Genomic DNA, 14184 nt, shown 5'->3' on the forward strand with positions numbered 1-14184 from the left:
AAGTGAAATGTCGTCTCTCCTATGGAGCCTTTTCTGAATTCCCCAGATGTAAGACTACTCTGTCCTCTGTGCCAGCATATACCTTGTACAGATCAGAATGGTAACATGGACATTATTTATATGCGTTTATTTTTAACCTATACTATTTTACTACTGCCATTTGTCTACCTGCTGGTTTCTCCACCAAACCCTAAGTTCCTTGAGGTCACAAATCATGTCTTCTTCATTTTTGCACACCCAGCATCAAGCACACTCAAAACGTTATCCACAGATCATGCTAGTTACAAGTTCATGCAGTAAGTACAGAAACTGAAGTAAGCATTTAAAACTTCTATAGCAGTTTGACAAAGTACTTCTACATTTGTTGAGTATAATTTTTTTTAAAGTAGGGCTTACATTTTGTATATTTTAATTTCATTTTTCTGGTAATTTTTATTATATTTTAAAAGTATTAGTCTGCAACCAATGGAGAATTTTTTAAACAATGATCTCTCACCACAGATAGTTTGAGAAGCACTGATATGATAGATAATGTCTGAGGGAGGGAGGAAAGGAGAAAGAAGGAGATAAAATATAAGCACTTATAAAATTCGGAAGAACATACCTATCCTTGTTGATTTTAACACTTCCTTGGAGGGTATTTTCTTCTTTAATTCTCGTAAGGCTTCAACTAGATTCTCTTTGGTTTGATCAGGAAGCTCCAACATAGTTTTCCATCTTTTTATGTCTTCTATAACCACAACTCTCTGAGAAAAAGAAAAGTCATTTGGAAAATGGAACATTTTCATTAGAAAGACATCTGCCTTCACCTGAGCTAATGGGGCTCCTATTGACATATGAATTATTGATTATGACCTGAACCAAAGCACAATATATGTGATGGCCCCAAATGATGGGTAATTGCTTAAAAGCAGCTCCTGCTTACTGCAAATCAGGAAGAGGGTTACATCTATTAGGAAAAGTGCAAGTTTTAATCTTACCATGTCAGACACCACTGGGCACTTAGCACTGAAAGGCAGTAAGGAGGGGAAGAAAAGAAAAATGATGCTGAGGTGAATCAACCTTATAGCTCACTTAAGTATCTTAATTCATAAGAAAGGACAGAGAGCAGAGAAGTCATAAAGACATATTTATTTCAACAATAAAAAGCACACTTCAACAGCTCCCTACTTCCTAGATGGTAAAACTCAAACCCTCTCTTGTCTGAAGAATTTTTTAAAACTTTAAACACATAAAAAGGTAAAGTAACTCACTATTTATAATGAAAAAAAGTTAACATTTTGCCATTACACATAAAATAATAAAACACTGTAAAGTTCAAGTCTCCTTACACCCTTCGCCCTTCATTCCCTTCCATTTCTAGAAGAAACCACTATCTTAAAGTTGACACGAATCTTTCCATTAAGTGTAAAATATTAACAATTAATGAATCTGGGTGAAAGGGATGAGGAAGGTCTTTGTACTGTGTTGCAACTTTTCTGTAGTATTGAAATTATTTCAACTAAGAATTTTTTTTAAAGTAAACTGGAGACAAAAAAATAAAGTCACTTTTATAATTGCACACAAAAATTTTTTTTCTTGCTTTTATCATTATTACCCTGGGGAGGTGGGCCCGGTTAGGGACTGGGAAGGGGCACAGGGGCCTCTGATAAATGTCCTGTTTCTTGATCTGGATACTGGTGACACAGGTGTGTTTTCTCTGTGAAAATCTGTTAAGACGTACATATTTGTCTACTTTTCTACATGCATGTGATAGTTCAATAAAAAGCAACCCCAAAAGTCTCAACTCCCTCCCTGGCTGGGGTCTAGCCTAGCTGCCCATGGTGGGAGAAGGGGATGTCTGGGGACTTCTCTATTTCCCCACCTTTGCTTCTCCTCCTCCCCCATCTGCTTGTTCGCTTTGGTCTTTGGCCCTTCCAGGTTCGAAACTGGGAAAAAAAGAAGCAGTAAGGGAAAGCAAAAGCCTTAGTTTTGGTTGTGATGCTACGCTCATCAGGTTTCAGTGCTCTCTAGACTTGGCAGATATTCATGAGGTGTTTTTGTGGTTCCATGGAGAGCTCCCATGGTTGAGATCTCACCTGCAGTTCCCACAACACTGGCAAGGCCTCTTTCAGCCAGCCGCTTACAGGTCCACCCTAAGTCTCCAGTTTCTGGCAATTGCTTCACCCACTCTCTCTGTAGGGGTCCCACTGCCTTTCCAAGGATCCTTGTGAACTGAGCCCCTTTAATTCAACTCCAGGCCAGTTAGCATTTTCTCCACTATGCCCACATCTTTGCCCTGAAAAACTCTGTGCATAACAGCTTTCCCACAGCAGCCACTTCTTCTTGTGGCATCAGTTGCCACCCTGTTTTTTCTTGTTTGTTTGCGTTTTTTTTGCGGTATGCGGGCCTCACTGTTGTGGCCTCTCCCGTTGCGGAGCACAGGCTCCAGACGCGCAGGCTCAGCGGCCATGGCTCACGGGCCCAGCCGCTCCGCGGCATGTGGGATCCTCCCGGACCGGGGCACGAACCCATGTCCCCTGCATCGGTAGGCGGACTCTCAACCACTGCGCCACCAGGGAAGCCCGCCACCCTGTTTTTAGACTTTCCCAGGCACAGGTCTGGTCTCTGTGTCCACCAACTCCAGGAACTGAGGTCACGTTCTCCAAGTGAAAATACCATAGTCCTCCCACTTTATCCGAAGAAATTCTATCTCCTCTCTCTCTTTACCTTCAACTTTCTTTATTGCCTAAGGTAAGTGATAGGTTCAGGATTCCAAAACTGGTCTTCATTTTCTGCCTTCACAAGTTCTGTATAGATGGTCTAGAATAACATCTGAGAACACCATTTTATAGCTATTCCTTTGTTCTCAGCCTTTAAGAGCCCTAGCCAAAATTGAGACAGAGCCCTTTTTTATGATCTGTTACAATATAAAATAGTATTAGTGTTAAATGGTATAACAAATAAATCGATGAAGCCAGGTAAGGGATATTTTCAGTAGGAAGAAGGTGTAAATATAATATTCTGCAGCTTGCTTTTTTCACTCAGTATAATTTCTTGATTTATCCATACTGATACGTATAAACCCAGTTGATCTATTTTAATAGTATTGAATATTATTCCATTATTTTTATATACAATGTCTTAGAATTTTAAAATCTAGTCCCCTAATGGATATTTAGGGACCTTTTCCCCCCCTCACATTTTCCCTATTATAAACATTGCTTCAATGAACTCCTGCCTATTATACATTCATATGTCTTCCATCCTTTACTTTCAACTTTTCTGGGTCATTATGCTTTAATAGCCTATGGCTGCTTTATTTTGCTCCTCCTCCCCTTTCCAATCGGAGAGTTTCTATCTTTTAATAGGCATGTTTAATCCATTTGCATTTATTATGATTACTGATACATTGGACATACTTTCTCTTTGCTTTTTTCTTCTTTTCTTATCTTTTATTTAACAGCCTGAGTTTTCTTTTTTTTTTTTTTTTTTTTTTTTTTTTTTTTTTTTTTTTTGCGGTATGCGGGCCTCTCACTGCTGTGGCCTCTCCCGTTGCGGAGCACAGGCTCCGGACGCGCAGGCCTAGCGGCCATGGCTCACGGGCTTAGTTGCTCCGCGGCATGTGGGATCTTCCCGGACCAGGGCACGAACCCGTGACCCCTGCATCGGCAGGCGGATTCTCAACCACTGCGCCACCAGGGAAGCCCCTGAGTTTTCTTTAATCTTGTTTTTTCTTTTATGGTTTGGAAGTTATACATTCTATTTCTATCATTTTAGTCTTTGCCCTTACAATTTTTAAGATACTCAATGAAATCTATACCAGTATCCTCCTCACAAGTCTCTACCTTCTGAAACGCTTATTAGAAATATACATGGTCTCTGCCTGTCCTTCAAGTCTCTTAACTTTTCTGTCATATTTCTATTTCTGTGGGATGCATTCTAAGTGATTTCCTCAGATCTAGCTTTCAATTCAGCATTTCTCTCTGTAGCTATGACTTACCTACTTTCAACCTGTTCAATGTGTTGGTCAACAAATATGCTTTTTCATTGGACAAATTCTGTTTTTGTTTTTTTCCTCTAAATCTGCCTGTTTTCTTTTCATACTATCCTATTCTTATCATTTCTATTACTTTCATTATCCTGTGAACATTTTAAACATATTTAAGGTCTCTTTCAGACTGTTATTTCTGTTTCTTGGAGTAGAAATTCTATTATTTACATCTACCTGCTCATCCTCCCTCCTGGTAATTTATTTTATTGTAGAGTTTTGTAATTTTTGACCATGTATTCATCTTTAATGGAGATTGTTTTCCACAGGAGTCCTGTGTACTCTAGGTTGTGAAGTGTCTTAACAGGGAAATCTCACCTTTGCCTTTGCCAAGGCCTTTGGATTTCCCTGGTTCTGGGCCAGTTTTTATGTTAATTTTTCAGCTTTGCAGATAGCACAAAGTTAAAAATATATATATACACACATAGTAATAAGTGTGAGGTTCTAATTTATTATGGTCAACTCTTTTGGAACTCAAACCCTGAGATGATACAATCTTCATGCTGATTCCTTACACTGGCGGATGGAATTTTTCTAGTTCGTTTTTCAAAAGCATAGTAGCCCTGTGTTGACTCCCAACTTCATGTGGCCTGAAGCCTTATCTGCTGTCCCCATACTGGCCCTAAAAGCCCAGACCCTAAACTCTGTACCTGGTTTGCACAGAACTATATACAAGCATACCTTGTTTTATTGCACTTCACTTTATTGCACTTTGCAGATATTGCTTTTTTTTTTTTTTTTTTTAACAAATTGAAGGTTTGTGGCAACCCTGCAACGAGCAAGTCTACAGATGCTATTGTTCCAACAGCATTTGCTCACTTCGTGTCTCTGTGTCACATTTTGGTAATTCCTGCAACATTTCAAACTTTTTCCATTATTATTATATTTGTTATGATCTGTGATCAGTGACCTTTGATGTTACTATTGTAATTGTTTTGGGGTGCCACAAACCATGCCCATACAAGACAGCAAACTTAACTGATAAATATTCTGACTGTTCCACCAACCAGCCATTTCCTCATCTCTCTCCCTCTCCTTGGGCCTCCTTGTTCCCTGAGACACAACAATATTGAAATTAAGTCAATTAATAGCCCTACAATGGCCTCTAAATGTTTAAGTGAAAGGAAGAGAAGCACGTCTCTCACTTTAAATCAAAAGTTAGAAATAATTAAGCTTAGTGAGGAAGGCATGCTGAAAGCCGAGACAGGCCAAAAGCTAGGCATCTTGCATCAAATAGTTAGCCAAGTCATAAATGCAAAGGAAAAGTTCCTGAAGGAAATTAAAAGTGCTACTCCAGTGAACACACAAATGATAAGAAAGCAAAACAGCCTTATTGCTGATATGAGCATGTTTTAGTGGTTTGCACAGATCAAACTAACTACAACATTCCTGGGGAGGGGGGATGATGGTGTGATGAATTGGGAGATTGGGATTGCCATATATACACTAATATGTATAAAATGGATAACTAATAAGAACCTGCTATATAAAAAAATAAAATAAAATTCAAAAAAAATAAAGAAGTATAATTGATATGTTAAGAGAGAAATCAGAATGATAAAAAAATTAAAAAATTAACTACAACGTTCCCTTAAGCCAAAGCCTAACCTAGAACAAGGCCCTAACTCTCTTTAATTCTATGAAGGGTGAGAGAGATGAGGAAACTGCAGAAGAAAAGTTTGAAGCTAGCAGAGATTGGTTCATAAGGTTTAGGGAAAGAAGCCATCTCTATAACATACAAGTACAAGGAAGCAGCAAGTGCTAAAGTAAAAGCTGTAGCAAGTAATCCAGAAGATCCACCTAAGGTAATTAATGAAGGTGGCCACAATAAACAACAGATTTTCAATGTAGACAAAATAGCCTCATATTGGAAGAAGATGACATCTAGGACTTGCATAGCTAGGGAGAAGTCAATGCCTGGCTTCAAAGCTTCAAAGGACTGGCTGATGATCTTGTTAGGGGCTAATGCAGCTGGTGACTTGAAGTACAAGCCAATGCTCGTTTGCCATTTTGAAAATCCTAGGGCCCTTAATAATTATGCAAAATCTACTCTGCCTGGGCTCTATAAATGGAACAACAAAGCCTGGATGACAGCAAATTTGTTTACAACATGGTTTACTGAATATTTTAAGCCCTCTGTCGAGCCCTATTACTCCGAAAAGATTCCTTTCAAAATATCACTGTTCATTGACAATACACCTAGTCACTCAAGAGCTCTGATGGAGATGTACAACGAGATTAATATTGTTTTCATGCCTGTTAACACAACATCCATTCTGCTGCAAGGAGTAATTTTGACTCTTAAGTCCTAGAAATACATTTCTAGGGTACATGCATCTAGAAATACATTAGAAATACATTTTGTAAGGCTATAGCTGCCATAGATAGTTGATTCCTCTGATGGAAAAGTAAATTGAAAATCTTCTGGAAAGAATTCACCATTCTAGATGCAATTAAGAACATTCATGATTCACGAGAAGTCAAAATATGAACATTAACTGGAGTTTGGAAGAAGCTGATTCCAAACCTCATGGATGACTTTGAGGGGTTCTAGACTTCAGTGGAGGAATTAACAGTAGATGTGGTAGAAAGTGCAACAGAACTAGAATTAGAAGTGGAGCCTAAGGGTATGACTGAATTGCTGCGATCTCATGATTAAACTTTAACAGAAAAGGAGTTACTTCTTATGGATGAGCAGAGAAAGAGGTTTCTTGAGATGGAATCTACTGCTGGTGAAGATGCTGTGAAGACTGTCGAAATGACAATGTAGGATTACATCAACTTAGTTGATAAAGCAGCAGCAGGGTTTGATAGGATTGACTTCAATTTTGAAAGAAGTTCTACTGTGAGTAAAATGCTATCAAACAGCACTGCACGCTACAGAGAAATCATTCATGAAAGGAAGGGTCAATTGATGCGGCAAACTTCATTGTCGTATTTTAAGAAAATGTCACGGCCACCCCTACCTTCAGCAACCACCTCCCTCATCAGTCAGCAGCCATCAACATCGAGGCAAGACCTCCACCAGCAAAAAGAGTCCAACTTGCTGAAGGCTCAGATGATGGTTAGCATTATTTAGCAATAAAGTATTTTTTAATTAAGGTATGTACATTTTTTAGACATAATGCTATTGTACACTTAACAGATTATAGTATAGCAGAAACGTAGCTTTTATATACATTGGAAACCAAAAAAATTCGCATAATTGCAGTGGTCTAGAACCGAATCCGCAATATCTCCAAGGTATGCCTATTATCTCCAGCTCTGGGTTTGGATTTCCTCTTTCTCCCTGGTACCTGAGGGTTTCTCTTTCTGTATTGGAGACTTTTTTTTTTTTTTCTTTTTTGGCCGCACCATGAAGCATGCAGGATCTTAGTTCCCCGACCAGGGATGGAACCCACGCCCTCTGCAGTGGAAGAGCAGACTCTTAACTGCTGGACTGCCAGGGAAGTCCCTGTATTGGAGAATTTTTATCGAGCATTTCTGCATGGCTGGAATGAGGTTGGGGGTTTCATATCAGATCATTCCAGCATATGGAACTACAGAAGCCTAAGCTCTTTAGTATGGCATAAAAGGTCTTAACATGACTTGGCTCCTGACATCCTTTTCAGCCTCACCATTGGCTCAACATACATCAAACTATTTGAAGCTGCCTAAACAAACCACAGTATTTCACATCCTCTGCCTGGGATGCTCTTTCTCTGCCTGAACCACGTGATAACACCTACTTATTTTGAAAGACTCTTCAAGAATCACCTCCTGTATGAAGCCTTGCTTGCCTCTCTCCAACTGCATCTGACCAAACTCCCTTTTGAGTTTGTAATCTGCACAGGCTTCCATTATCCAATCTGTACTTTCTGCAAATAGTTATCTACAAGGCTGTCTTCTCCATTAGACTATGAACAACTTGAGGGCCAGAACAATTTCTTACTTGTCTCTCTATCCCCATGTGCAGTAGATGTAATTGAACAAAGTTATATCTACCCTCAAGGACTAAGTACAGTACAGTCTTCAGATCTGAAATATTAGGGCAAAAATAGAAAAATATAGCAGCCCATTCCAGAGAAGAATTCCATATACATACAAAGAATGTTTCCCTATTTCTGTCCACATATGGGCCCCAAAACGGATACTGCAAGTTCTTATCTGAATTATTTAGAAGAAAAAGGGAAATGAAAATAAAATATGAATGGGGAAGCTATAATGAGTAGTGGAATGGTTACTGCCAGAAAGAAAAGGTGCTCTCCAAAATACCACCTGGTCTTACAGTTGTGGATAGCTGGAATATCAGGTTTGGTAAAACCAATTAAGGAAAATGCTTTGCTCATAAGCAATAAAATGGGCACCATTCCACTGGTGGGGGCAGGGGACAACATATTGGCTAGTCAATCCTACAAAGGGAGTATAAAGATTTATAGAGCATTCTTAAGTGCAGAACCTAAAATAATTAGCATCTTTTCAGAATCTTTCCATTAAAAAAAATCTCCTATTGCAACCAACAGAAGAAATCACTTTCCCTTAGGGAGAAAGAAGAGATTAACCAAATTAACCTTTACTATTCAAATGTACACCACATGAGCTTATTGAGTGTCACTTTTATTGAATGTGATAAGGCTATGGCAAAATTACTTGTAATATGCTGATAACAGAAGGACAATGGTCCTAATATTCCAACATTTTTATACCTCCTCTGCTGGCATTCAGAAACCTCCACTTTTTTTTAGTTCACAGACTGTGGAACCAGATTTTCTAGTTCAAATCCCAGCTCTGCCACTGAAAGCTTCATAACTTTGGACAAGCTACTTAATCTCTCTGTGCCTTAGATTCTTCATCTGTAAAATATGATAAAAGCATCAATTTCACAGAGCTATTATCAGAATTTAAGGAGTTAATATATGTAAAGCACTTAGCACAATGCCTGGCCCACAGAAATGGGCTCAATAAATGTAAGCAGGAATCATTATTACTATCATCATCACCATCATCATCATCATTCTCAGCTCTAGTTTTACTACACAGCCTCTTTTTTTCCATACAAGAGGGAACTATTTATTAGTTTTTATTATGTGCCAGATACAATGCTTAGCTCTTTCAATATGCATTTATTTATTTAGCCCTCATAATAACCCTGTAGGTTAAATATTATTTCTGATGTTACTGATGAGGAAATTGAGGCTTGAATATTCAGCAGATTCTTGTCATTAAAACATGATAGTGGTGTGTGGGAATAGTCACTTGGCAGAAGGTGAACCTAGTTAACTCTCTAGAATTCATATTTAACTCAACTTGTTTTTAATTTGTCATTATGTACACAGGAAAGCATGTGTGCATGCGTAAACAAAAGAGAACAGCAAGTACCACTTACTGAATGGTTATATGTCGCTACTTCCCTCTACCTAGCCAAATCTTTCCATCTCTTTAAGGTGCTCTGACCACTGAAACAGATGCTGAGCTCTTTCCTCTCAACTCTTTTTTTGGTCTGAGTTGGGTCTTTGTTGCTGCACGTGGGCTTTCTCTAGTAGCAGCAACTGTGGGCTACTCTTTATCGCGGTACATAGGCTTCTCATTGCGGTGGCTTCTCTTGTTGCGGAGCACGGGCTCTAGGCACACAGGCTTCAGCAGTTGCAGCACACAGTGTCAGTAGTTGCAGCATGCGGGCCCTTAGAGCGTGCGGGTTTCAGTAGTTGTGGCTCGTGGGCCCTAGAGCGTGCAGGCTTCAGTAGTTGTGGCGCACGGGCTTAGTTGCTCCGTGGCATGTGGGATCTTCCTGGACCAGGGCTTGAACCCGTGTCCCCTGTATTGGCAGGTGGGTTCTTTTTTTTTTAAAGGCTCATACTTTTATCTTAAATTTTTCTTATGTTCCCTAAAGTACCTAGCATAGTACTGAGCATAAAGGTGTTTCACAATAACATTTGTGGAGTAGCTTACTATCCAGACCCAGCAAGGGCATCCTCAAATAACGATTATTATTAATTCAATAAATTTTTACATACAACGTAGCAGGCACTGTGTTAGGTCTTAAAGCAGAATCAGAACATAAGAGACGGCAGTCCGAGTCCTAATAGTTCATAATAGATTGGCGAAACTACAGGTAATCAGATAATTACAATACAGTAAGGTAAGTGCTACAACAGATATTTGAACCAAGTGCCAAGAGTATCGAAGAGGGAAAGATTAATTCCCCACAAAGGACCCAGGGGCATTTCATCATTCACTTATTTAACAAATATTTATTGACCATTTAGTATGTGCCAAGCACTGTGATAGGTCCAAGGGTGGAGAGGTAAATGAAATGTCCAAGGTCCCTGTACTCATGAAACAATCTAAGATTCACTTGAGCGGGATGACAAATGGGTAGGAATTCACTCTGTAAAAGATGCGGGAAAGGGGACCAGTATCAAGTCAAAGCCCTGGAGACATGAAAGAGAATAGCTTAGATAGAGAAGAGCAAGAAATGGGTTGTAGCTGGAATGCATTCCCGTGAACAGGGAGCTATAAGAGATGAGGTGAGATGGCACCTCAGACAGAACAGAATAGAAAGGGTCTCATATGCCACGCCAAGGCTTTTAGAGTTTAATTCATTTGGTCATTCAGCATGCCGCAGGGTGCAGCCAAAAAAAAGAAACTAACCATTTTGTCATTCAGAAAAATGCACTGTGGCCTTCTATATGCCAAGCCCCATGCCAGCTAATGGGGGCACAAAACCAATAAGACACAGCCTTTCAAGAAGCTGAGAGTATAGCGGGACACAGGCATGTAAAGAAACACTTATTATATAGCACAAGTAAGTGCCATGGTAGAGGCATGTTAAGTTATAGGGATGGCTTAGAGAAGGGAGAGATTAGATTGGCTCTGTATCTGGGGGACAGAGGGTGGATAGGAAAGACCTTATAGCAGAGGAAACTCTTGACTAGGTCATGGGAACAAAGGATTTCATAAAGTAGCTGACAGAAAACACTTACATAGTATTTAGTATGTGCCAGGCTCTGTTCCAAGCAATTTACATACATCGACTCACTCACACTTCATAACTACCTTATAAAATAGGTATTATTACTAATCCCATTTTATAGATGAGGAAAGACACAGAGAGGTTAACTTGTCCAAAGTCACACAGGTAGCTTAAGTGGCAGAGCTGGGATTTTAACACAGGTAGTTTGGCTCGAGTCTGTGTTCTTAATTACTATACTATATTGCCTCCAAGACAAGAGAAAAAAGCCGTTCAAGGCAAACAGGACAACAATAAGCAAAGGTACAGAGGTATGAAAGAACACAACATCTTTGGGAAATTGTGAGTGGTTGACACTGGATGGAATGTAAATAAGAAGAGCAGCAGGGCAAGCAGGTACCAGGTCACAAGAGGGCCTTGGGTACCACGTAAGGAAATGTCTTTATCAAAAGGTAATTTGAAACCAATAAGGGAAGTGGTTTCCTCAGGCAGGGAGGTGACCTGAGTAGATTTTCTTTTTTTTTTGGAAAGACTTATTTCTCTGGCTTAAGTGTGGAGGCTGGAATGACAGGGGATGCCAAGGGCACGGAGACAAGTTAACAGACCATGGCACTGCTCTAAATCCAACAAGATTTTTTAAAAATAAATTTACTTATTTATTTATTTTTGGCTGAGTTGGGTCTTTGTTGCTGCGCATGGGCTTTCTCTAGTTGAGGCAAGCAGGGGGCTACTCTTGGTTGCAGTGCGTGGGCTTCTCATTGCGGTGGCTTCTCTTGTTGCGGAGCACAGGCTCTAGGTGTGCGGGCTTCAGTAGTTGTGGCTCGCAGGCTCTAGAGCGCAGGCTCAGTAGTTGTGGCGCACAGGCTTAGTTGCTCCGTGACAAGTGGGGCCTTCCCGAACCAGGGCTCGAACCCGTGTCCCCTGCACTGGCAGGTGGATTCTTAACCACTGCTCCACCAGGGAAGCCCTCAACAAGATTTTGAATTTAAAGTGGGAGATGTTAAGGGCAAAAAGGATTTTTAGGAGACAAAATTGAAAACTAGATATAAGAGAGAAGAATTAAGGATCGTTTCTAAGTTTCCAGTCCCAGTTTCTTGGTATATGGATATAAAATAAATACAGGAGAATAAAAAACAAGTTTGGAAGAAAAAATATTGCATTTAAAGGGAATGTTATTCCATATGCCTATTGTTTATTCTGATTCCATAATCTTCACTTGGTTCATTCGCATCATCACACACAGTGATTCTCAACTGGGGCCCACATGGGGACACAAAGGGCAGAAGGGTCAGGTGAAGGTAAATTAGAATCTAGGTATTTGTATGTGAGGGTACATGTAGTTCAATTACTACCATCCTCTGTGTACAATTATCCATGGATACTCTGACAAACAGTTGAAAACCTTGAATGTGTTCCAGGAAGTCACAAAACTGCAAAACTAGGAGAGATTTTAAAGAACATCTAGAGCTCAGCAGGTCTCAACCAAGGGGTACTTGTAAGTATGCAGGGCATTTTTGGTCATCACAATGGGACACTGCTACTGACATTTACTGTCTGAGTGCCTGGGATGTTAAATTTTGTGCAACTCACAGGACAGTTCCAAATGATGAACAATTATCTTGCCCCAAAGGACAACAGTGTTCCTTTGAAGAAACACTGCTATAGGTCAAACACCACATTTTCTAGATGAGGACAAAGTGAGATCCCAGAGAAGGAAATGACTTACTAAAGATCACACAGCTGCACAGTAGGGCCTAGATCCCAGGGCTTTTGTTTATACTCCCCTTTACTGCTTTCTAATCTGGGTCTGGTAAGCCTGTGGCACATCTAGAAGAGAAATCCAACTGAGTATATCAGTCAAGTACTCAGAAGGCCACCTTGTTATCACAGTCCTTTGAACATTTTCTCTAGCCCCAGATCTCACTCTCACCTTCAGAGATCTAGTCTAGAGGTATAAGTCTGGCAGTCAGCAGCATGGGAAGCCTTAAGATGAATAAGATCACCCTGGCCAAACAGATAAAATGTGACAAAGCTCTGGGGAGCACAAACATTAGTAGTCTAGTGGAGAAAACAGGAAGCAATAAAGGGAACCGAAAAGAAAAAGTCAGTAATGTAGGAGGAGAGGTTCAAGAAGACAAAGGGAACTAATTACAAACGATTTTTTGTTTGTTTTTAGTTAAGTAATAATTACCACTAATTGGGTACTTATATCCATTGATTCACTGTTGGTTGTCTATCCTGTATTTACTCCTTGCCTCTTCCTTGCTAACAGAAATCAGACAGTTTGAGGTTGCAAAGAGTCTATTTTAACAGTCTCTCTTCCGGTCTCAGCTGTCGCTGTAAAGGTCATGTGATACAGTTCTGGTCAATAGGATATGAGGGTATGGTATCATCATCACCCAATCTCACTGAGTTTGTACAGGGAACACAAAATCATATTTGGTACTTTAACATTCAATAGACAAGAAAATTTTGCAAAAGAAGAATAACTTAGGGGGCTTATCCTACCAGCCAGCAAAACATACCACAAAGCCAAAGTAATTACAAGAGTGTAACGTAAGTGCAGGAATTGATAAACAAGGTATGGGGGAAACAAACCTGGAGTGGTCAGGAACACTCTGGGGAGGAGGCACAGAAATAAGTAATTCATAGGTCTTCCATAGTAGAACTCCTCCCGGCTATCACAGTCCTTTGCATATTTTCTCCACTCCCAGATCCCCTCTCACCTTCAGAGATTCAATCGTGGCCTGCTTGTAAATCTTTCCTCCAGGAGCTTTCTTCTGAGGACTATTCTGGATTCTGGGTGTTCGAAGGACGAATTTATCCATTGCTAGGGGACTCCAACTACTTTCACGTGTTTGCACCGTGTTCTGCTCAAGAAAGAGGGCAGGTTCTAAAACGTCATCAAAGCTTCTGTGATGTTGTTCCCTAAAGTGACACAATTGGGTTCTACACACTCTGGAAGCATTCCTGAATTATTAGGACTCTTGGGTGCAATTCACAGGAAGATTTCCTCCTGAAAAAGAAACACCTTCCTAAAAACTGAAAACTGTATACAATGATGGGTCTACTTCCTGAATTAGGAGGTGCCTAGCTTTCAGAAGTGCACACTGTAGAAGGGCTTCCAATACTGGACCAGGCGTTGAACCTGGTCACTTCTAAAGCCTCTTCCAACTTAGGTTGGGTTGTGGCAGGGTTAGAGCTC

The 14184-nt window shown here is 40.1% G+C and overlaps 1 protein-coding gene across 3 annotated transcripts in view; it reads right to left on the reverse strand.

The window, feature by feature from the left end:
• The window catches only part of TCEANC2 (transcription elongation factor A N-terminal and central domain containing 2), a 39594-nt gene that overhangs the window by 24103 nt on the left and 1307 nt on the right, over positions 1-14184 (reverse strand). For 2 of the 3 annotated variants that reach the window (XM_067007299.1, XM_059063481.2), the window contains 2 exons: positions 13706-13849; positions 605-746 (listed from right to left, as the gene is read on the reverse strand). In XM_067007299.1, coding sequence (XP_066863400.1) covers positions 605-746; positions 13706-13807 — 244 coding nt within the window. In that variant the 5' untranslated portion in view covers positions 13808-13849. Of the gene's footprint in view, positions 1-604; positions 747-13705; positions 13996-14184 lie in introns of all 3 variants that reach the window. The other variant, XM_059063473.2, reaches the window with a different exon arrangement.

This window comes from Kogia breviceps, chromosome 1, assembly GCF_026419965.1.
Source record: "Kogia breviceps isolate mKogBre1 chromosome 1, mKogBre1 haplotype 1, whole genome shotgun sequence".
NCBI classification, from domain to species: domain Eukaryota; kingdom Metazoa; phylum Chordata; class Mammalia; order Artiodactyla; family Physeteridae; genus Kogia; species Kogia breviceps.